The 25,150-nt window shown below is 39.4% G+C and overlaps 1 protein-coding gene across 1 annotated transcript in view; it reads left to right on the forward strand.

Annotated features, from left to right (window-relative positions):
• Positions 1-25,150, forward strand: part of LOC306876485 (uncharacterized protein) — a gene marked incomplete at its 3' end in the record, with an annotated part of 56,896 nt that overhangs the window by 17,035 nt on the left and 14,711 nt on the right. Inside the window, exons 4-9 of the mRNA XM_079427693.1 lie at positions 157-213; positions 4,997-5,053; positions 6,911-6,967; positions 13,715-13,771; positions 15,629-15,685; positions 19,167-19,223. Coding sequence (XP_079283819.1) covers positions 157-213; positions 4,997-5,053; positions 6,911-6,967; positions 13,715-13,771; positions 15,629-15,685; positions 19,167-19,223 — 342 coding nt within the window. The remainder of the gene's footprint in view (positions 1-156; positions 214-4,996; positions 5,054-6,910; positions 6,968-13,714; positions 13,772-15,628; positions 15,686-19,166; positions 19,224-25,150) is intronic.

The following is a 25,150-nucleotide window of genomic DNA, read 5'->3' on the forward strand; positions in this document are numbered from 1 at the left end:
CACAATATGCTAATTTTTTGAGAAGGACCTGTAAATAAAGGTGACTTGACTTGAAAAAGGGAGCACTTTTTTAATAGGAAGTGCTGATAGCTGCAGATATCCTGTGTTGTGTTTTCTGATTTGATGTTGTGTTTTCTGATTTTTGAATTTCATCAGGGTTCCTGCACTCAGCAAGCTTCGGGGGAGAAGGAGGGCCATGAATCATCATCTGAGGTATTTCACATGTACAGTTTGTATCTTTGAACAAATCCATTACAGCAGTGGACAAATGCCCACTTTCTTGCAAACTCCAATGGCTCCTATTCTAATACCCCTTATGCTCCTCTCTGGAAAACATTTATAACCGACATAAACATAGGATTAGGGATGGGTACCGAAACTCGGTATTAAATCGGTCTCGGGGCTAAATTATGAAAGACCGGAGTATCGATAAGCTCTGACGTTATCGGTACTTCTGTCGGTATTGGAGAAATTAAGAAAACACACATACATTTATTGTTGCTCTCTCTCTCTCTCTCTCTCTCTCTCTCTCTCTCTCTCTCTCTCTCTCTCTATATATATATATATATATATATATATATAATGGCGCCAGCTGTTTTTATGTGCAATAATATTCAAACATTTGTCTATGATGCATTTTTGCTATGCGCAATTCAGAAGCCAGATCGCGCTCACGCGGAGGAGCTTCAGCACACGCAACATGAAAGTCCTGTTTAATTATGATAGAAGAGAGAACCAACTATTCAAACATCTGCTCACACTTTAGGCCTGTGGCTGTTATATTAAGCTAAGTATTTTTTTTTTTTTTTTCGATTTTGGCTTCCAAGGATTATAGCTGCATTTCTTCTAGCTAGGGGTGTGCGATATGACGATTTTTGATCGTGGACGGTAAAAATGTCTCCACGATCTGCTTTTGAAGAAATATCGTAGTATCGCGCTACCGCGCACATTGTCAAATACAGTTCTGGCGCTGCCGTCTCTATATACTGTACAACACGACATACAGCAGTAGAGTTACTCTGACAGGACACTGCACTTATTCGCGATCGCAAAAGTACATTATTAGCATACAAGCCTTGCTGGTTAAATGTTTAATTCGCGCGCTGGTCTGACGTGTGCTTGTTCTGAGCGCGTACACCTGAAGCACGCGCACTAAAACGCCTGTCTAACAGCGCCTGATTACTCAACTAAGTTATATTTTGCGCTAATACTGTCAAAACACACAAGGTTTACATACAGACTGAGTTGGTTATCTCTAAAATGAAAGTAAATAGTTGAGAGAGAAACTGATGCGTGCCTGTATATTAGATGCGTGCAGCTCTTAAAGGGACAGGACACTAAACATGCTGTCGACTGTCATTAAAGGGATAGTTCACCCTAAAATTTAATTTCTGTCATTATTTACTCAGTGGAAAACCAAACAGTTGCTGGTCTACATTGACTTTGATAGTAGGAAAGAAAAATCCTATGGAAGTCACTGAGGACCAGCAAATGTTTGGTTGCACCTTCTTCAAAATAGCATTTATAAATGTTCAGCACAAGAAAGAAACTCATTCCGGTTTAAAACAACTTTTGAGTAAATGATGATATAAAAATACAACATTATGACAGAATTGACAGACAGATGACAAAATATTAATTTGTGGGGGAACTATTCATTTAACGTTAACAAAACAACAAAACGCAAAGAGAAAAATCACTCACTATTCTTGACTGAAAAACTTTAATACAGTTGCTTTAGGAATCAGTCTATCTAGTGTTTTATTTTTATATTTGTTCATTCAATTTCATTGAATGCTCTGCTAAATACACCTATTGTACCTGAAAATAAAGCACTGTTATTTTATTTGTATATTATGTGTATTTGTAATGTGTATCTTTGTTCTTATTTTTTAATAAGAAAAATAAAATAATGACAAAGATTTTTTATCTTCACCCACTTTGGCCTAAATATCTGCCATGCATCTTTGTCTTTCTAGTTTGGCTGTAATGCTCAGACAACTTGTAAAACCAAAATAGTAAAACTAACAAAGAATCGGGATAAAAATCGTGAATCGTGATATTTCTATAAAAAATCGTGATATGATATTTTTCCCATATCGCCCACCCCTACTTCTAGCACAACTCCCTTCCCTTCATAGCGGCGTGGATTCGTTCCCTCGAACCAACACTTAACATCTGAATCAGCTCAATCAGTGATTGTTATACAATGCCGTCTTTACTGTTGCTACATTGCAGGACATATTTGATAGTAAAACGGTGAAACTACAATCTGCACAAGTGATGCTGTTCAGGCTGAAATGTGTGTGCGCGCGTGTGCCTGCGCGGCGGCGTGCTCCGAAACGGACAAGCAAAGTACACTTTGAGCTTCGGGCGCGTCGAAATAACACACAAAAATATGCCAAAAAAATACACACACAATGTGTCAAAATGTCCAGTTATGAGAGTCTTCACTTTTATGTTTTAAGTGGACGAGAACAGTTGGGAGAAAATCCGATGCGTGTCAGTATATTGTCTTAAAGTGTCAGACTGGAGCTTGAGCCATCAATGTTAATCAAAGAACAAAATGCAAAGAGAAAATCACCCACAGCTCTGAACAACGTTATAGCTTTAATAAACATAAATCTATCAGTACATACAGTGAAAACTATGCAGTGCTCATTTACATTTGATTACTTTTGTAACTATTACTTACCTGAACATTAATATTAGTCGACCTTCATGGAAAATGAAAGCACTGTTTATTTCATTTCGTTTGTGTGTTTGTTTTATTGTATTTGTCAGTTTGTTTTACTTTGTTTCTTTGTTCATGTTGTTACTGTATCTTATCTTATGTATATAAAACACTACAAATACCTGCACACTGGTGCATTTACAAATTGATGAAGTGCAGGCATTTTTAGTGTTTTATATACATAAGATAAGATACTGTAAGAATATGAACAAAGAAACAAAGTAAAACAAAAAGTACCGATAAGAATACCGTTAAAGTACCGGATCGATAAGCAGTATCGATAAGAGTAGTAATACCGTTAAAACCTTAATGATACCCATCCCTACATAGGATAGACATAATAACATTTTGAGTCCAATGAACATTCAACGTGTGAAAGTATGGCATTTTATATTATTGATATTACTATTTTATATTATAATGATTATATTTTACTTTATAATTCATCTTATTATATATAATTATGTTTATTGTATATAATGCATCTGCTAAATGAAATATATCTCTCATTTTATTATTACTGTTCTATAAAAGATATGCTTATGTTATTCTTTTTTTGTATTTTTAAACATCCCAACAAGATATATTTTACTTGAATTTAATTTCACAGAAGCACCAACATTGCTTACCAATGGCAATATGAAGCCTGTGGCCAAAACAAGGAAGCCGCTGCTCGTTGTTAATCCGTAGTGCACTGACAACGTTAGCTCTACTGTCTTTTGTCATGCAAACCATGCGGTCCTCGGGCAACGACCATGATGCCAGCGCATCTTTAAGATCTTGAGCAATTACTTCATCTGGAAAGTAAGATGTCTGCAGACAGTAGCTTTGGAGTTGGCAGGTTTCATCAATGAAATGTGCTGTCAGGGAGAGGTATGGCTCTGACGTTCTGGACTACAGATCGGTTGTTGTGGCAAAATGTAAAACCTTCTGCACTTCATTCGCAAGAGTTTGGCGACATGACTCGTACAATTCAGTTTCACTGAAGTGTTTTTGCCCAGGTAGTGTGTATCTTGGGTCTAACGTCTTTAAAAGCTGTTTAAAACCCATCTCTCTCAACCACTTGAACTGTCACCATGTCTCTGCCAAAGTTTGTTGTGTGTGCTTTTTTACCCTGTCTGCTGCAGGCTCTTCGTGTTCAGCTGACTCTCTCTCCCAAAACTTTTCATAATTCTCATATTCACTATTGGTTGTCGAACTGCCTTTGACTGCAACCGATTTTCGGCACAATTTGCAGATCGGTGTCTTTTGACTAACTAAGGTCTTTTGACCTTTCAAAACCCAATCACCTCCAAGCGTGGATTGTGAGGATGCTGGTATTTGAATATCTTCTCCTCTCACAGTTTCTTCGCTCATTTTAACTTCTGTTGAAAACTGCAATCTGTCCCGCTATCCCATGCTCTGAATGCATGCGCTCGTGAGAATCCAAAATGAGTCATTTTGGCCGCCTGATTTCAATTAAAACCTATTTTTTGGGCTAACAAGGAAGTTTTGAGTTCTGAAACTCACAGGATGGTACACATCCGAAACTCGCTAAGATGGGCATTTTGACATATATTTGTGTATTTATAAGCTGCTACATTAAGCTGTGAGCAGTTTGACATTCAGCTTTATATAAGTGCAACTTCTGAATGGATTAAAATCACTTGAATTGGCAAGTTGTGTAAACGACAGTTCTGTGAGAGTTCCCATCACAGCGTGCTGCTCGCTTGTACAGACATGGTGTGCTGATGTGAAGCCATTGGTGCATTTTGAATAATAAAACATAACTAAAAATATAATAAATTACCGAACTACATAATACTATTATTGTTAGAAATTGCAACAATATAAAAATATAATACATTTATACATTTAGAATTTTAATTAAACAATAAATAAACAATAATATCCTGGCCAGAAGAGAACTGGCACCCTACTGAGCCTGGTTTCTCCCAAGGTTTTTTTTTCTCCATTCTGTCACAGAGGGACTATTTAAACTAAACTGAGCTAGACAATGACATCACTGAGTTCAATAATGAAATGCCTTTAACTGAAAATTGAGTGTTTAATCTTAATATTATACATTACTGACACTCTCCTCCAATTTGATACTGTTAAGTGCTTTGACACACTCTGTATTGTTAAAAGTGCTATATAAATAAAGGTGACTTGACTTGAAAAAGGGAGCACTTTTTTAATAGGAAGTGCTGATAGCTGCAGATATCCTGTGTTGTGTTTTCTGATTTGATGTTGTGTTTTCTGATTTTTGAATTTCATCAGGATTCCTGCACTCAGCAAGCTTCGGGGGAGAAGGAGGGCCATGAATCATCATCTGAGGTATTTCACATGTACAGTTTGTATCTTTGAACAAATCCATTACAGCAGTGGACAAATGCCCACTTTGTTGCAAACTCCAATGGCTCCTATTCTAATACCCCTATGCTCCTCTCTGGAAAACATTTATAACTGACATAAACATACAGGTCCTTCTCAAAAAATTAGCATATTGTGATAAAGTTCATTATTTTCTGTAATGTACTGATAAACATTAGACTTTCATATATTTTAGATTCATTACAACACAACTGAAGTAGTTCAAGCCTTTTATTGTTTTAATATTGATGATTTTGGCATACAGCTCATGAAAACCCCAAATTCCTATCTCAAAAAATTAGCATATTTCATCCGACCAATAAAAGAAAAGTGTTTTTAATACAAAAAACGTCAACCTTCAAATAATTATGTTCAGTTATGCACTCAATACTTGGTCGGGAATCCTTTTGCAGAAATGACTGCTTCAATGCGGCGTGGCATGGAGACAATCAGCCTGTGGCACTGCTGAGGTGTTATGGAGGCCCAGGATGCTTCGATAGCGGCCTTAAGCTCATCCAGAGTGTTGGGTCTTGCGTCTCTCAACTTTCTCTTCACAATATCCCACAGATTCTCTTTGGGGTTCAGGTCAGGAGAGTTGGCAGGCCAATTGAGCACAGTAATACCATGGTCAGTAAACCATTTACCAGTGGTTTTGGCACTGTGAGCAGGTGCCAGGTCGTGCTGAAAAATGAAATCTTCATCTCCATAAAGCTTTTCAGCAGATGGAAGCATGAAGTGCTCCGAAATCTCCTGATAGCTAGCTGCATTGACCCTGCCCTTGATAAAACACAGTGGACCAACACCAGCATCACTGACTGTGGGTACTTGACACTGGACTTCAGGCATTTTGGCATTTCCCTCTCCCCAGTCTTCCTCCAGACTCTGGCACCTTGATTTCCGAATGACGTGCAAAATTTGCTTTCATCCGAATAAAGTACTTTGGACCACTGAGCAACAGTCCAGTGCTGCTTCTCTGTAGCCCAGGTCAGGTGCTTCTGCCGCTGTTTCTGGTTCAAAAGTGGCTTGACCTGGGGAATGCGGCACCTGTAGCCCATTTCCTGCACACGCCTGTACACGGTGGCTCTGGATGTTTCTACTCCAGACTCAGTCCACTGCTTCCGCAGGTCCCCCAAGGTCTGGAATCGGTCCTTCTCCACAATCTTCCTCAGGGTCCGGTCACCTCTTCTCGTTGTGCTGCGTTTTCTGCCACACTTTTTCCTTCCCACAGACTTCCCACTGAGGTGCCTTGATACAGCACTCTGGGAACAGCCTATTCGTTCAGAAATGTCTTTCTGTGTCTTACCCTCTTGCTTGAGGGTGTCAATGATGGCCTTCTGGACAGCAGTCAGGTCGGCAGTCTTACCCATGATTGCGGTTTTGAGTAATGAACCAGGCTGGGAGTTTTTAAAAGCCTCAGGAATCTTTTGCAGGTGTTTAGAGTTAATTAGTTGATTCAGATGATTAGGTTAATAGCTCGTTTAGAGAACCTTTTCATGATATGCTAATTTTTTGAGATAGGAATTTTGGGTTTTCATGAGCTGTATGCCAAAATCATCAATATTAAAACAATAAAAGGCTTGAACTACTTCAGTTGTGTTGTAATGAATCTAAAATATATGAAAGTCTAATGTTTATCAGTATATTACAGAAAATAATGAACTTTATCACAATATGCTAATTTTTTGAGAAGGACCTGTAAATAAAGGTGACTTGACTTGAAAAAGGGAGCACTTTTTTAATAGGAAGTGCTGATAGCTGCAGATATCCTGTGTTGTGTTTTCTGATTTGATGTTGTGTTTTCTGATTTTTGAATTTCATCAGGATTCCTGCACTCAGCAAGCTTCGGGGGAGAAGGAGGGCCATGAATCATCATCTGAGGTATTTCACATGTACAGTTTGTATCTTTGAACAAATCCATTACAGCAGTGGACAAATGCCCACTTTGTTGCAAACTCCAATGGCTCCTATTCTAATACCCCTTATGCTCCTCTCTGGAAAACATTTATAACCGACATAAACATAGGATTAGGGATGGGTACTGAAACTCGGTATTAAATCGATCTCGGGGCTAAATTATGAAAGACCGGAGTATCGATAAGCTCTGACGTTATCGGTACTTCTGTCGGTATTGGAGAAATTAAGAAAACACACATACATTTATTGTTGCTCTCTCTCTCTCTCTCTCTCTCTCTCTATATATATATATATATATATATATAATGGCGCCAGCTGTTTTTATGTCCAATAATATTCAAACATTTGTCTATGATGCATTTTTGCTATGCGCAATTCAGAAGCCAGATCGCGCTCACGCGGAGGAGCTTCAGCACACGCAACATGAAAGTCCTGTTTAATTATGATAGAAGAGAGAACCAACTATTCAAACATCTGCTCACACTTTAGGCCTGTGGCTGTTATATTAAGCTAAGTATTTTTTTTTTTTTTTCGATTTTGGCTTCCAAGGATTATAGCCGCATTTCTTCTAGCACAACTCCCTTCCCTTCATAGCGGCGTGGATTCGTTCCTTCGAACCAACACTTAACATCTGAATCAGCTCAATCAGTGATTGTTATACAATGCCGTCTTTACTGTTGCTACATTGCAGGACATATTTGATAGTAAAACGGTGAAACTACAATCTGCACAAGTGATGCTGTTCAGGCTGAAATGTGTGTGCGCGCGTGTGCCTGCGCGGCGGCGTGCTCCGAAACGGACAAGCAAAGTACACTTTGAGCTTCGGGCGCGTCGAAATAACACACAAAAATATGCCAAAAAAATACACACACAATGTGTCAAAATGTCCAGTTATGAGAGTCTTCACTTTTATGTTTTAAGTGGACGAGAACAGTTGGGAGAAAATCCGATGCGTGTCAGTATATTGTCTTAAAGTGTCAGACTGGAGCTTGAGCCATCAATGTTAATCAAAGAACAAAATGCAAAGAGAAAATCACCCACAGCTCTGAACAACGTTATAGCTTTAATAAACATAAATCTATCAGTACATACAGTGAAAACTATGCAGTGCTCATTTACATTTGATTACTTTTGTAACTATTACTTACCTGAACATTAATATTAGTCGACCTTCATGGAAAATGAAAGCACTGTTTATTTCATTTCGTTTGTGTGTTTGTTTTATTGTATTTGTCAGTTTGTTTTACTTTGTTTCTTTGTTCATGTTGTTACTGTATCTTATCTTATGTATATAAAACACTACAAATACCTGCACACTGGTGCATTTACAAATTGATGAAGTGCAGGCATTTTTAGTGTTTTATATACATAAGATAAGATACTGTAAGAATATGAACAAAGAAACAAAGTAAAACAAAAAGTACCGATAAGAATACCGTTAAAGTACCGGATCGATAAGCAGTATCGATAAGAGTAGTAATACCGTTAAAACCTTAATGATACCCATCCCTACATAGGATAGACATAATAACATTTTGAGTCCAATGAACATTCAACGTGTGAAAGTATGGCATTTTATATTATTGATATTACTATTTTATATTATAATGATTATATTTTACTTTATAATTCATCTTATTATATATAATTATGTTTATTGTATATAATGCATCTGCTAAATGAAATATATCTCTCATTTTATTATTACTGTTCTATAAAAGATATGCTTATGTTATTCTTTTTTTGTATTTTTAAACATCCCAACAAGATATATTTTACTTGAATTTAATTTCTAGTAGGGCTAAATGGCGCCGCTGATGGCAGCTATTGTGCGTTGCTCCTCGGTGTTTGTATTGTTTTTGTTTGTTTTTCCTGTTTTTTGTTTTTCAAATAAGATCAGCTTTACCAGGGATGATCTACTGAACATTCGGCAGAACACACCACAAAATCTTCTACCGGTTTTTGATTTTTCGGACGTTTTGCTGGACATTGTAGTTGGCGGAGCTGTAGCTCTGGTCAAACGCTTCAGGAGGCGCAGACGGGGAAAGAGAGCCGGCGCGCTCGTGAAACTTCGTCAGCGCGGATTTAGAACGGCGTTGCCTAGCATCCATCTGGCGAATCTCCGCTCTCTACCCAACAAAACGGACGAACTCCTTCTGCTCTCCCGGACAAACAAGGACTTTTCTAACTCTGCTGCTCTATGTTTCACGGAAACCTGGTTGAATGGCGACATACCGGACAGCGCGATCCATCTGCCTAATTACCAGCTGATAAGAGCAGATCGGGACACAGAATCAACGGGGAAATCGCGCGGCGGCGGGACATGCTTTTACATCAATGAGAGGTGGTGTACAGATGTAACTGTTTTAAAGAAGATGTGCTGCTCAGATCTAGAAACGCTCTTCATTAACTGCAAGCCGTTCTATTCGCCGCGGGAGTTCTGCTCGTTCATTCTCGTGAGTGTTTACATTCCACCGCAAGCGCACGTGAGCACAGCTCTACAGAAACTCGCTGATCTGATCACAGAGAGTGAACAACAACACCCGGACTCTGTTTTAATCATTCTCGGGGACTTTAATAAAGCAAATCTCTCCCGTGAACTGCCAAAATACAGACAGCATGTTACATGTCCCACCAGAGACAGTAATATATTGGATCACTGTTACACAACAATAAAGGACGCATATCACTCGGTTCCACGAGCAGCTTTAGGACTCTCTGATCACTGTTTGGTTCATCTTATTCCATCCTACAGGCAGAAACTTAAGTCTGCGAAGCCTGTATTAAGATCTGTTAAAAGATGGACTAACGAAACAGAGCGGGATTTACAAGCCTGTTTCGACCTGACTGATTGGTCTGTTTTTGAAGCTGCAGCAAATGACCTGGACGAGCTCACAGAGACTGTAACATCATATATCAGTTTCTGTGAGGACATGTGCATTCCTACCAGGACTCATCTATTCTACAACAATGACAAACCATGGTTCACTGCCAAACTCAGACAGCTCCGTCAGGCCAAAGAAGATGCTCACAGAAAGGGGGATAAAGTCTTGTACAAACAGGCCAAATACACACTGGAAAAGGAGATCAGAGTGGCAAAGAGGAATTATTCTGACAAGCTCAGGAACAAATTCTCTTCCAGCGATCCGGCTTCAGTGTGGCTTGGATTAAAGGACATCACCAGCTACAAAACACCACCCCCCAGCACTCTGGAGAATCAACACCTGGCAGACGACTTAAACGAGTTCTTTTGTCGTTTTGAACGATCACCCCACACCCGCCCAGAACACCCCTCCACACAACCATTCACACTTCCAGCAACCCCTCTCTCCCCCACACCTACAATTCAAATCAGCGAAGACGATGTGTGCCAGGTCTTCAGGAAAAACAAAAGAAGGAAAGCACCTGGTCCAGATGGTGTGTCACCAGCCTGCCTAAAAATCTGTGCTGAGCAGCTGGCCCCCATCTTCACACAGATCTTCAATAGATCACTGGAGCTGTGTGAAGTCCCCTCATGCTTCAAACGCTCCACCATCATCCCCGTCCCAAAGAAACACAAAATTACTGGACTAAATGACTACAGACCTGTGGCACTAACGTCTGTAGCCATGAAATCATTCGAAAGACTGGTTCTGGCTCATCTGAAGGACATCACTGGACCCTTACTGGACCCCCTGCAGTTTGCCTACAGAGCAAACAGGTCTGTGGATGATGCAGTCAACATGGGACTGCACTTCATCCTGCAGCATCTGGACAGACCAGGGACTTATGTGAGGATCCTGTTTGTGGACTTCAGCTCTGCTTTTAACACCATTATCCCGGAAACCCTTCAAAATAAACTAACTCAGCTCTCCGTCCCCACCTCCGTCTGCCAGTGGATCAACAGCTTCCTGACAGACAGACAGCAGTTAGTAAAGCTTGGCAAATTCTCATCCAGCACTCGAACCATCAGCACTGGAGCTCCTCAGGGCTGCGTACTCTCCCCACTGCTCTTCTCCCTCTACACCAACGACTGCACATCTAAAGACCCCTCTGTCAAGCTCCTGAAGTTTGCAGACGACACCACACTGATCGGCCTCATCCAGGACGGTGACGAGTCTGCTTACAGACAGGAGGTTAAGGAGCTGGCTGTCTGGTGCAGTCTCAACAACCTGGAGCTTAACACGCTCAAAACTGTGGAGATGATCGTGGACTTCAGGAGAAACCCCCCTGCTCTCCCCCCACTTACCATCATGAACAGCACCGTGACTGCAGTGGAGTCATTCAGATTCTTGGGCACCACCATCTCTCAGGACCTAAAGTGGGATATTCACATTGACTCCATTGTCAGGAAGGCCCAGCAGAGGCTGTACTTTCTTCGCCAGCTGAGGAAGTTCAACCTGCCACAGGACTTACTGAAACAGTTCTACTCTGCCATCATTGAATCCATCCTCTGCACCTCAATAACTGTCTGGTTCAGCTCAGCTACCAAATCTGACCTCAGAAGACTACGGAGGGTAGTCCGGACTGCTGAGCGAATCATTGGTACAACCCTCCCCACTCTCCAAGAACTGTACTTATCCAGAGTGAGCAAAAGGGCTGGTAAAATCACTCTGGACCCCTCACATCCAGCACACAACCTCTTTGAACTGTTACCATCTGGTCGACGCTACAGAGCTCTGAGCACCAGAACGACCAGACACAGGAACAGTTTCTTCCCTCAGTCAATACATCTCATGAACACTCAATAAATAAACGTAGAACACACAACTAATACATTATCCATTCACCACACTCACTTATTTTATTTTCTCATTTCTAATTTGCACATACTTCACCTGTACATACATAGTCGCCTATATTATATATTATATATTGTGTATTTTTTATTTTTTTTGCTGCTTTGTACATTGGTTATTGGCTATTTCCTGTTATTTTGTTTCATTACCTGTGTCCTGTCCTGTTACTGTCTTTCTGTTGCACTGTGGAGCTTCTGTCACTACAACAAATTCCTTGTATGTGTAAACATACTTGGCCAATAAAGCTCATTCTGATTCTGATTCTGATTCTGATTTCACAGAAGCACCAACATTGCTTACCAATGGCAATATGAAGCCTGTGGCCAAAACAAGGAAGCCGCTGCTCGTTGTTAATCCGTAGTGCACTGACAACGTTAGCTCTACTGTCTTTTGTCATGCAAACCATGCGGTCCTCGGGCAACGACCATGATGCCAGCGCATCTTTAAGATCTTGAGCAATTACTTCATCTGGAAAGTAAGATGTCTGCAGACAGTAGCTTTGGAGTTGGCAGGTTTCATCAATGAAATGTGCTGTCAGGGAGAGGTATGGCTCTGACGTTCTGGACTACAGATCGGTTGTTGTGGCAAAATGTAAAACCTTCTGCACTTCATTCGCAAGAGTTTGGCGACATGACTCGTACAATTCAGTTTCACTGAAGTGTTTTTGCCCAGGTAGTGTGTATCTTGGGTCTAACGTCTTTAAAAGCTGTTTAAAACCCATCTCTCTCAACCACTTGAACTGTCACCATGTCTCTGCCAAAGTTTGTTGTGTGTGCTTTTTTACCCTGTCTGCTGCAGGCTCTTCGTGTTCAGCTGACTCTCTCTCCCAAAACTTTTCATAATTCTCATATTCACTATTGGTTGTCGAACTGCCTTTGACTGCAACCGATTTTCGGCACAATTTGCAGATCGGTGTCTTTTGACTAACTAAGGTCTTTTGACCTTTCAAAACCCAATCACCTCCAAGCGTGGATTGTGAGGATGCTGGTATTTGAATATCTTCTCCTCTCACAGTTTCTTCGCTCATTTTAACTTCTGTTGAAAACTGCAATCTGTCCCGCTATCCCATGCTCTGAATGCATGCGCTCGTGAGAATCCAAAATGAGTCATTTTGGCCGCCTGATTTCAATTAAAACCTATTTTTTGGGCTAACAAGGAAGTTTTGAGTTCTGAAACTCACAGGATGGTACACATCCGAAACTCGCTAAGATGGGCATTTTGACATATATTTGTGTATTTATAAGCTGCTACATTAAGCTGTGAGCAGTTTGACATTCAGCTTTATATAAGTGCAACTTCTGAATGGATTAAAATCACTTGAATTGGCAAGTTGTGTAAACGACAGTTCTGTGAGAGTTCCCATCACAGCGTGCTGCTCGCTTGTACAGACATGGTGTGCTGATGTGAAGCCATTGGTGCATTTTGAATAATAAAACATAACTAAAAATATAATAAATTACCGAACTACATAATACTATTATTGTTAGAAATTGCAACAATATAAAAATATAATACATTTATACATTTAGAATTTTAATTAAACAATAAATAAACAATAATATCCTGGCCAGAAGAGAACTGGCACCCTACTGAGCCTGGTTTCTCCCAAGGTTTTTTTTTCTCCATTCTGTCACAGAGGGACTATTTAAACTAAACTGAGCTAGACAATGACATCACTGAGTTCAATAATGAAATGCCTTTAACTGAAAATTGAGTGTTTAATCTTAATATTATACATTACTGACACTCTCCTCCAATTTGATACTGTTAAGTGCTTTGACACACTCTGTATTGTTAAAAGTGCTATATAAATAAAGGTGACTTGACTTGAAAAAGGGAGCACTTTTTTAATAGGAAGTGCTGATAGCTGCAGATATCCTGTGTTGTGTTTTCTGATTTGATGTTGTGTTTTCTGATTTTTGAATTTCATCAGGATTCCTGCACTCAGCAAGCTTCGGGGGAGAAGGAGGGCCATGAATCATCATCTGAGGTATTTCACATGTACAGTTTGTATCTTTGAACAAATCCATTACAGCAGTGGACAAATGCCCACTTTGTTGCAAACTCCAATGGCTCCTATTCTAATACCCCTATGCTCCTCTCTGGAAAACATTTATAACTGACATAAACATACAGGTCCTTCTCAAAAAATTAGCATATTGTGATAAAGTTCATTATTTTCTGTAATGTACTGATAAACATTAGACTTTCATATATTTTAGATTCATTACAACACAACTGAAGTAGTTCAAGCCTTTTATTGTTTTAATATTGATGATTTTGGCATACAGCTCATGAAAACCCCAAATTCCTATCTCAAAAAATTAGCATATTTCATCCGACCAATAAAAGAAAAGTGTTTTTAATACAAAAAACGTCAACCTTCAAATAATTATGTTCAGTTATGCACTCAATACTTGGTCGGGAATCCTTTTGCAGAAATGACTGCTTCAATGCGGCGTGGCATGGAGACAATCAGCCTGTGGCACTGCTGAGGTGTTATGGAGGCCCAGGATGCTTCGATAGCGGCCTTAAGCTCATCCAGAGTGTTGGGTCTTGCGTCTCTCAACTTTCTCTTCACAATATCCCACAGATTCTCTTTGGGGTTCAGGTCAGGAGAGTTGGCAGGCCAATTGAGCACAGTAATACCATGGTCAGTAAACCATTTACCAGTGGTTTTGGCACTGTGAGCAGGTGCCAGGTCGTGCTGAAAAATGAAATCTTCATCTCCATAAAGCTTTTCAGCAGATGGAAGCATGAAGTGCTCCGAAATCTCCTGATAGCTAGCTGCATTGACCCTGCCCTTGATAAAACACAGTGGACCAACACCAGCATCACTGACTGTGGGTACTTGACACTGGACTTCAGGCATTTTGGCATTTCCCTCTCCCCAGTCTTCCTCCAGACTCTGGCACCTTGATTTCCGAATGACGTGCAAAATTTGCTTTCATCCGAATAAAGTACTTTGGACCACTGAGCAACAGTCCAGTGCTGCTTCTCTGTAGCCCAGGTCAGGTGCTTCTGCCGCTGTTTCTGGTTCAAAAGTGGCTTGACCTGGGGAATGCGGCACCTGTAGCCCATTTCCTGCACACGCCTGTACACGGTGGCTCTGGATGTTTCTACTCCAGACTCAGTCCACTGCTTCCGCAGGTCCCCCAAGGTCTGGAATCGGTCCTTCTCCACAATCTTCCTCAGGGTCCGGTCACCTCTTCTCGTTGTGCTGCGTTTTCTGCCACACTTTTTCCTTCCCACAGACTTCCCACTGAGGTGCCTTGATACAGCACTCTGGGAACAGCCTATTCGTTCAGAAATGTCTTTCTGTGTCTTACCCTCTTGCTTGAGGGTGTCAATGATGGCCTTCTGGACAGCAGTCAGGTCGGCAGTCTTACCCATGATTGCGGTTTTGAGTAATGAACCAGGCTGGGAGTTTTTAAAAGCCTCAGGAATCTTTTGCAGGTGTTTAGAGTTAATTAGTTGATTCAGATGATTAGGTTAATAGCTCGTTTAGAGAACCTTTTCATGATATGCTAATTTTTTGAGATAGGAATTTTGGGTTTTCATGAGCTGTATGCCAAAATCATCAATATTAAAACAATAAAAGGCTTGAACTACTTCAGTTGTGTTGTAATGAATCTAAAATATATGAAAGTCTAATGTTTATCAGTATATTACAGAAAATAATGAACTTTATCACAATATGCTAATTTTTTGAGAAGGACCTGTAAATAAAGGTGACTTGACTTGAAAAAGGGAGCACTTTTTTAATAGGAAGTGCTGATAGCTGCAGATATCCTGTGTTGTGTTTTCTGATTTGATGTTGTGTTTTCTGATTTTTGAATTTCATCAGGATTCCTGCACTCAGCAAGCTTCGGGGGAGAAGGAGGGCCATGAATCATCATCTGAGGTATTTCACATGTACAGTTTGTATCTTTGAACAAATCCATTACAGCAGTGGACAAATGCCCACTTTGTTGCAAACTCCAATGGCTCCTATTCTAATACCCCTTATGCTCCTCTCTGGAAAACATTTATAACCGACATAAACATAGGATTAGGGATGGGTACTGAAACTCGGTATTAAATCGATCTCGGGGCTAAATTATGAAAGACCGGAGTATCGATAAGCTCTGACGTTATCGGTACTTCTGTCGGTATTGGAGAAATTAAGAAAACACACATACATTTATTGTTGCTCTCTCTCTCTCTCTCTCTCTCTCTCTCTCTATATATATATATATATAATGGCGCCAGCTGTTTTTATGTCCAATAATATTCAAACATTTGTCTATGATGCATTTTTGCTATGCGCAATTCAGAAGCCAGATCGCGCTCACGCGGAGGAGCTTCAGCACACGCAACATGAAAGTCCTGTTTAATTATGATAGAAGAGAGAACCAACTATTCAAACATCTGCTCACACTTTAGGCCTGTGGCTGTTATATTAAGCTAAGTATTTTTTTTTTTTTTTCGATTTTGGCTTCCAAGGATTATAGCCGCATTTCTTCTAGCACAACTCCCTTCCCTTCATAGCGGCGTGGATTCGTTCCTTCGAACCAACACTTAACATCTGAATCAGCTCAATCAGTGATTGTTATACAATGCCGTCTTTACTGTTGCTACATTGCAGGACATATTTGATAGTAAAACGGTGAAACTACAATCTGCACAAGTGATGCTGTTCAGGCTGAAATGTGTGTGCGCGCGTGTGCCTGCGCGGCGGCGTGCTCCGAAACGGACAAGCAAAGTACACTTTGAGCTTTGGGCGCGTCGAAATAACACACAAAAATATGCCAAAAAAATACACACACAATGTGTCAAAATGTCCAGTTATGAGAGTCTTCACTTTTATGTTTTAAGTGGACGAGAACAGTTGGGAGAAAATCCGATGCGTGTCAGTATATTGTCTTAAAGTGTCAGACTGGAGCTTGAGCCATCAATGTTAATCAAAGAACAAAATGCAAAGAGAAAATCACCCACAGCTCTGAACAACGTTATAGCTTTAATAAACATAAATCTATCAGTACATACAGTGAAAACTATGCAGTGCTCATTTACATTTGATTACTTTTGTAACTATTACTTACCTGAACATTAATATTAGTCGACCTTCATGGAAAATGAAAGCACTGTTTATTTCATTTCGTTTGTGTGTTTGTTTTATTGTATTTGTCAGTTTGTTTTACTTTGTTTCTTTGTTCATGTTGTTACTGTATCTTATCTTATGTATATAAAACACTACAAATACCTGCACACTGGTGCATTTACAAATTGATGAAGTGCAGGCATTTTTAGTGTTTTATATACATAAGATAAGATACTGTAAGAATATGAACAAAGAAACAAAGTAAAACAAAAAGTACCGATAAGAATACCGTTAAAGTACCGGATCGATAAGCAGTATCGATAAGAGTAGTAATACCGTTAAAACCTTAATGATACCCATCCCTACATAGGATAGACATAATAACATTTTGAGTCCAATGAACATTCAACGTGTGAAAGTATGGCATTTTATATTATTGATATTACTATTTTATATTATAATGATTATATTTTACTTTATAATTCATCTTATTATATATAATTATGTTTATTGTATATAATGCATCTGCTAAATGAAATATATCTCTCATTTTATTATTACTGTTCTATAAAAGATATGCTTATGTTATTCTTTTTTTGTATTTTTAAACATCCCAACAAGATATATTTTACTTGAATTTAATTTCACAGAAGCACCAACATTGCTTACCAATGGCAATATGAAGCCTGTGGCCAAAACAAGGAAGCCGCTGCTCGTTGTTAATCCGTAGTGCACTGACAACGTTAGCTCTACTGTCTTTTGTCATGCAAACCATGCGGTCCTCGGGCAACGACCATGATGCCAGCGCATCTTTAAGATCTTGAGCAATTACTTCATCTGGAAAGTAAGATGTCTGCAGACAGTAGCTTTGGAGTTGGCAGGTTTCATCAATGAAATGTGCTGTCAGGGAGAGGTATGGCTCTGACGTTCTGGACTACAGATCGGTTGTTGTGGCAAAATGTAAAACCTTCTGCACTTCATTCGCAAGAGTTTGGCGACATGACTCGTACAATTCAGTTTCACTGAAGTGTTTTTGCCCAGGTAGTGTGTATCTTGGGTCTAACGTCTTTAAAAGCTGTTTAAAACCCATCTCTCTCAACCACTTGAACTGTCACCATGTCTCTGCCAAAGTTTGTTGTGTGTGCTTTTTTACCCTGTCTGCTGCAGGCTCTTCGTGTTCAGCTGACTCTCTCTCCCAAAACTTTTCATAATTCTCATATTCACTATTGGTTGTCGAACTGCCTTTGACTGCAACCGATTTTCGGCACAATTTGCAGATCGGTGTCTTTTGACTAACTAAGGTCTTTTGACCTTTCAAAACCCAATCACCTCCAAGCGTGGATTGTGAGGATGCTGGTATTTGAATATCTTCTCCTCTCACAGTTTCTTCGCTCATTTTAACTTCTGTTGAAAACTGCAATCTGTCCCGCTATCCCATGCTCTGAATGCATGCGCTCGTGAGAATCCAAAATGAGTCATTTTGGCCGCCTGATTTCAATTAAAACCTATTTTTTGGGCTAACAAGGAAGTTTTGAGTTCTGAAACTCACAGGATGGTACACATCCGAAACTCGCTAAGATGGGCATTTTGACATATATTTGTGTATTTATAAGCTGCTACATTAAGCTGTGAGCAGTTTGACATTCAGCTTTATATAAGTGCAACTTCTGAATGGATTAAAATCACTTGAATTGGCAAGTTGTGTAAACGACAGTTCTGTGAGAGTTCCCATCACAGCGTGCTGCTCGCTTGTACAGACATGGTGTGCTGATGTGAAGCCATTGGTGCATTTTGAATAATAAAACATAACTAAAAATATAATAAATTACCGAACTACATAATACTATTATTGTTAGAAATTGCAACAATATAAAAATATAATACATTTATACATTTAGAATTTTAATTAAACAATAAATAAACAATAATATCCTGGCCAGAAGAGAACTGGCACCCTACTGAGCCTGGTTTCTCCCAAGGTTTTTTTTTCTCCATTCTGTCACAGAGGGACTATTTAAACTAAACTGAGCTAGACAATGACATCACTGAGTTCAATAATGAAATGCCTTTAACTGAAAATTGAGTGTTTAATCTTAATATTATACATTACTGACACTCTCCTCCAATTTGATACTGTTAAGTGCTTTGACACACTCTGTATTGTTAAAAGTGCTATATAAATAAAGGTGACTTGACTTGAAAAAGGGAGCACTTTTTTAATAGGAAGTGCTGATAGCTGCAGATATCCTGTGTTGTGTTTTCTGATTTGATGTTGTGTTTTCTGATTTTTGAATTTCATCAGGATTCCTGCACTCAGCAAGCTTCGGGGGAGAAGGAGGGCCAGGAATCATCATCTAAGGTATTTCACATCAGTGTTTCCTCTAGGATTTTTTCACTGATGGGTGATTTTCCTGTGAACCATGCCCCTTTTCTTCTGTCATATATAACAGCATGTGTTTATAGGCAGCTGTCCCTTTAAGACCGAATGCACGGATCCAATATGATACACATGCTGTTTCTTTCTAACTTGTTTTCGTTCACTGAAGATAAGTGACTGCGTTATCGAGAATGATTTTTGAGACGTCCATTTTCACATAATTCTGTATGTATGCGTCTATTCAAACACAAGGAAATGCGAATGAAGAATGAACTCGGTGTTCGCGCTCGCTTAAAAATCTGTGCACGGGCGCCGTGTCCGGCAGCTGTAGCCACAGAAATCAGCGCACGGACAATGAAATAAGTTCTATTCGCCTCGTCTTGCGCTGGAATGGCTTAAAATCACTCGAATGTGTAAATTGGCAAGATAAAACACATACAAATGATAAACGTTCACTCTGTGATGGTTCATTTTTGCAATTAGTCTGTTAATCGCATGCGAACCGAACCTTGAGGTCTGGTCCGTACGGACCACGGATCAACTGCGATCTGTTTCACAACTACTGTGTAATGTTGGAGGTTGAATCGAATCGTTACACATAACTTACACCACTACTATGATAACACTTAAGTTTGCGCTATATTATACTCACCTTTTAATAATTAGTGTGTGACTAACGTCTCCTCCACTATAAATTACCAGACTGTAAATGAATCGAGTGACGTCACTGAAAAGCTGCAGCCATGGCGGGGATGATTTTTGGTGTGGCGGGCCGCCACGGCAGAATTAATTTAGCGGAAACACTGTCACATGTACAGTTTGTATCTTTGAACAAATCCATTACAGCAGTGGACAAATGCCCATCCCTGTTTAAAAACGTCCACACACTGGGAAAAGCCCTTTTTCGACTAAACTGGCATTTAGACCTGCCTTGATTCCAGTGTGCAGCGCCGTTTTTCAACAATCCAGTCTAAATACTGTAAAATATATAACCGAGCGATTTACATTTAGATTTCTGGTCTCATACATTGTCAATTGCTGTGTTTTTTTTGTTTTTTTTTATATATAAAATGACATCTGTTGTAATGTTTTACTGATGACAAAATAGAAGATCACTCTGACTGAAACTTTTATTCAGGATTACTGCCAGTGGCTTAAAATCAATTAAATTCCTGTAAATCCCTCGTATTAACCCCAATAAAGGCAATAGAAATACACTATTATTGTCACTGTCTATAAGGAGTCATAGTGGTGTAATGGTGAATGGGGGGAGAGCAGGGGGGTTCCTCCTGAAGTCAACGATCATCTTCACAGTTTTGAGTGAGTTGAACTCCAGGCTGTTAAGACCGCATCAGACAGCCAGCTCTTTATCCTCCTGTCTGTAGGCTAAATGTGATGTCATCTGCAAACTTAGTCTGACATGAATATTCCCATTCTCACTAGCTGTTGCCTGTCTGTCAGAAAGCTGGTGATCCATTGGCAGATAGTGATGGGAACAAAGAGCTGGGTTAGTTTGGCCTGGAGGAGAGCTGAGATGATTGTATTGAAAGCTGAACTGAAGTCCACAAACAGGATTTTCACATAAGTAGGGTGGTCCAGTAAGGGTCCTGCAATGTCATTCAGATAAGCCAACAGCAGTCTTTCAAATTACTTCATGACCACAGATGTTAGGGCAACAGGTCTGTACTCATTACGTCCTGTGATTTTGGGTTTCTTTGGGATGGGGATGATGATGGAGCATTTGAAGCAGGCAGGAACTTCACACAGTTCCAGTGATTTTGTTAAAAATCTGTATAAATATGGAGTCCAGCTGGTCAGCACAGGTTTTCAGACAGGCTGGTGAAACACCATCGTGCAGGAGAGGGGAGAGGGGGGTTGGTGGAGGTGATGATGGTTGTGTAGAGAGATGGTCAGAATGGGTATGGGGCGTGAGACCGAGAGTTTCAAATCTGCAGTAAAATGTATTCAGGCCATCAGCCAGTTGTTGATTCCCTGCAGAGCTGGGGCATGGTGTCTTGTAGTTTGTAATGTCTTTCAGGCCTTTCCACAGTTCTTCCACAGGTCTTTCAGGCCAAACAGTTCTATTCAGCCACAAGACTCTGTGTTCCTACACAGGAAAAATGGTGGAGTAGTTTTTCCAGAGTTAATATTTTTTTCCTCAAAAAGAGTTGGTTTTGCGCTATTTTGAGTGTACAGAGTAAAATTTGTCTGTAGAGTGGGAGCAAAATTTCAGAGTAACTGTGACTCCTCCCAAAACTGTTCTCCTCCCTTCGTTGATCCGCCATTACTGTTAATCACAACCATCGACTGCTGCTGCTCCTGAGTTTAGAAGAGAAGATGCGCTTCTGCTGATTGGAAAAGTAGGTAAAGTTTTAAAGTCTTAGTGTTTATTTTAATAATATTCACCTCTGTTTTGAGCTCAGATCATTTTGCCACGTTTTTTGAACATTACAGAGATCGATTCTCATGTTAGTTTGAGAACGGAGTTAGGCAAAGTTATCTTGAAAGCAAATAGCTAACATACATTACGAACGTTAAGTGACACCAGTGAAATTAGTTAACTGCCTATCAATGTTTGTCCACTAAATATTGTGACGAGCGGCTCAAGTTGTGCACCGCATGTACTTGACTCGGTAAAGAGTTAAGTTAACATTAGTCTTAACTGACTTGTTGGAGCCCGTTTTGATGTGTATGCGCCCTATTCGGACGGTACGTTAACGGTTTCTCATGGGAACGTAAGGTATTTTCAACATTTACAGGGGGTAGTCTGTGATTTTATTGCAGAACGTCTGTGTTTTATTTCAAATTTCACCGTTTGAATCCTTTTTGACCACTGCGAAATACCGTACGATAATGTTTGCACTTCACTGTAATTTAGATGCATTTTTAATGCACACTTTTATTACTGAAATGCTGGGAAGTAGGCTATTTACAATAACAATATTTCACCAGCGCTCCTCCTCAGTGAGAGGAGAAAGAGGGAAAAAACAGATAATGTTAAACATTTTTGGGCCGTACAGCAATACATTAGCCTACAATTAGGCTATATACATTAAAGATATAAACCAAGCAATTTTATGTTTACCTCATGAAAAATATAAGACTGAATTAACTTATTTTTATTATTATACTTTAAAATTAAATCCATCACATCAAAAAAGAAAAAAAAGAGCAACTGAGCACCATGCTTTAACAGAACTATTGGACAGGTATTACAAATTCAAAACACATTAGTGAACAAAGATAACCTGTGTTGTGTAGTGCACAGATGAACGATAACACTCATCTGACTGTCAGTGTTATCGCCTTATTTAACTTTGTCTTTTTGGTTCCTTCAGGATGCAAACCAACAACATTGTCAGAATGAAGTTCAAGGAAATATATTTTTTCTTCAAAACCTTTTATATTTGAAATGTTTTTGGAATGTGGTAAGAAATAAACTTTAACAATTTTTGATATTCTGATTTTTTTTAATAATAATAATATAATAAGTGTATGTTTGTCTTATATTCAATAAAAGTAACTCTCTTTCTTCTTTTGGCATTGTTGGCATTTGTCAATTTGCCAATAGTTTGTCTTCCTTCAGTTGCCAAAAAATCGTCCTACAATGGATGTTAAAGTCTTTGATGAGTCAAAGACAGAAGCTGATGAGGAAGCATTCGACTACATGCTGACATGACCAGACCTCGGTGTCCTAGACATTTTCATCCCAAGCACAGGAAGTCTCAATGGTAAATTGTTTGACATGCTTATCATGTTTTCTGTTTATTCTGAGCAATATTCACCAATTCACTGATTTGCATAGTCTAATGTGTCTTTTGGATTAATTCTCAGTAGTTGTATGACATGCTATCAAAGTAGTATGAACAGATAATCAGACCATTGATATGGTTTGTATTGAAGATTCTTTAAGCTCAAGCTCATTAGGAGATATTGAGGACACGTCAGAGTCTGACGACCCAGTAATGTTGATTAGAAGTCCTCCTGAAAAAAATTGTGTTGAGGAATGTCGTCTTGCCCAAGTAAGAATCACCAGTCTTGCCTTTTGTACTTTGTAAATTGATGTTTATGATGTTATAGATTGTAATTGGTTTATGTTTGTGTGTGTAGAACAAGCCCTTCCCGAAGTTTAAAAGAAGAATATGCAAAGGGAATCATCTCCCTATTCCCATACTTGGTTGACCCCAGGAGCAAGTTTGGTTATGTAAGTAGCTGTCGCCTCTCAATCTTTTTAATTTATTTTCAAACATATCTACCCTGATCTTTTTGCAAGGGCCTAGTACAGGCGTTGCAGATTTACAGTTAGAAATTGTTTTAATTTGGAACTCTGAATAACAAAATCATGTTGTTGATAAAATTTAACTGTTTGACTTCATTTCAGTACTTGTTTCAGCTCAATTTATCTACACACCTGTAGTTATCAAGACTTGGTCATGAACGTGCTGTTAATACTGAATCTGTGTGCAGCATAAAACTAAAATAGTGCTTAATGTATTTGTATCGGCACATCTTCCAATGAAGTTAAGGCAAGTTAAAATAAGCAGGAGTGTATGTTCAACTCCTTCTACCTAAAAACCTAAAGAAAAATTTGTTTATTTTGTTTTCCCTGTCTCTAGGTTGGGAGAGCGACATGTCCTCCATTCTGGTGCTGGTTCATCTTTTGCTACCCTCAAGTCAACGCCACAAAAGATTGGGAAAGATCTCAGCTAGAGAAGCCGGTGATCGTCTTGTGAAATTCATCAAGGTGAAGTTACTGATGAAGCAGATCGAATGACACTAGTTCATAATGTTGTACCAATGTGTGACATTTAACTTGCTTATTTCTCAGAAAGGTTCTTAAAGGGTTTGTTCACCCAACAATGAAAAGTCTGTCATTAATTACTCACACTCATGTCATTTCAAACCCATAAAACCTTCATTTTCATCTTTGGAGCACAAATTAAGATTTTTTTGAAGAAATCCGAGAGCTCTCTGACCCTCCATAGACAGCAAGTGTACTACCACGAGACCCAGAAAAGGCCCAGAAACGAAGTAAGGACATTGTTAAAATAGTCCATGTAACATCTGTGTTTCAACCATAATTGTATGATGCTACGAGAATACTGTTTTGTGCGCAAAGATAACTAAAATAACGATTATTCAACAATTCTTCTCCTTCGAGTCAGCATACTCAGCCATTATCAAGAGTACCACGATGCATGCATGTGAAGCTGCTGACATCGAACATGCATGCGCTGCGCCTTGTTTACGAGCAGAGGAAAGCATGTGCATGCATCCTGATACTCTCATTAATGGTGGAGGACAATGATTTGGGAGAGAATAAATTGTTGAATAAAGTTATATTTGTTTTCTTTGTGCACAAAGTATTCTCGTAGTTTCATAAAATTATGGTTGACCACTAACGTCACATGGACTGTTTTAACAATGTGCTTGCTACATTTCTGGGCCTTGAACGTGATAGTATCCTTGCTGTCTATGCAGGGTCAGACAGCTCTTGGATTTCTTGAAAAATATCTTAATTTGTGTTCCGAAGATGAATGAAGGTCTTCTGGGTTTGGAACGACATGAGAGTGAGTAATTAATAACAGAATTTTCATTTTTGGGAGAACTATCCCTTTAATGATCACCTGTTCTCTAAATTGTTGTTCTTGTGCTAAGTAGAAAATAATAGCACATTTAGTAACAATCTGTTGGAAGTGTGTAAAACAGAAACTTTGGTGGAAGACAGACATCACTGTATCTTAACTCATGCTGTATTTTGACTTTAACTGTTAAGTCACATTGGCACTAATGTGTTTTCATCCTTTCACAGACTGTTACCAGTATCCAAGGGCACTTGGTTAGCATTGGAAAGTCTCCAGCTGTATCTACTTATTGTTGGGCTAAAAAGAAGTAGGGTCCAGTCTTGG

This window comes from Barbus barbus (genome assembly GCF_936440315.1).
Source record: "Barbus barbus genome assembly, chromosome: 10".
Lineage (NCBI taxonomy): Eukaryota > Metazoa > Chordata > Actinopteri > Cypriniformes > Cyprinidae > Barbus > Barbus barbus.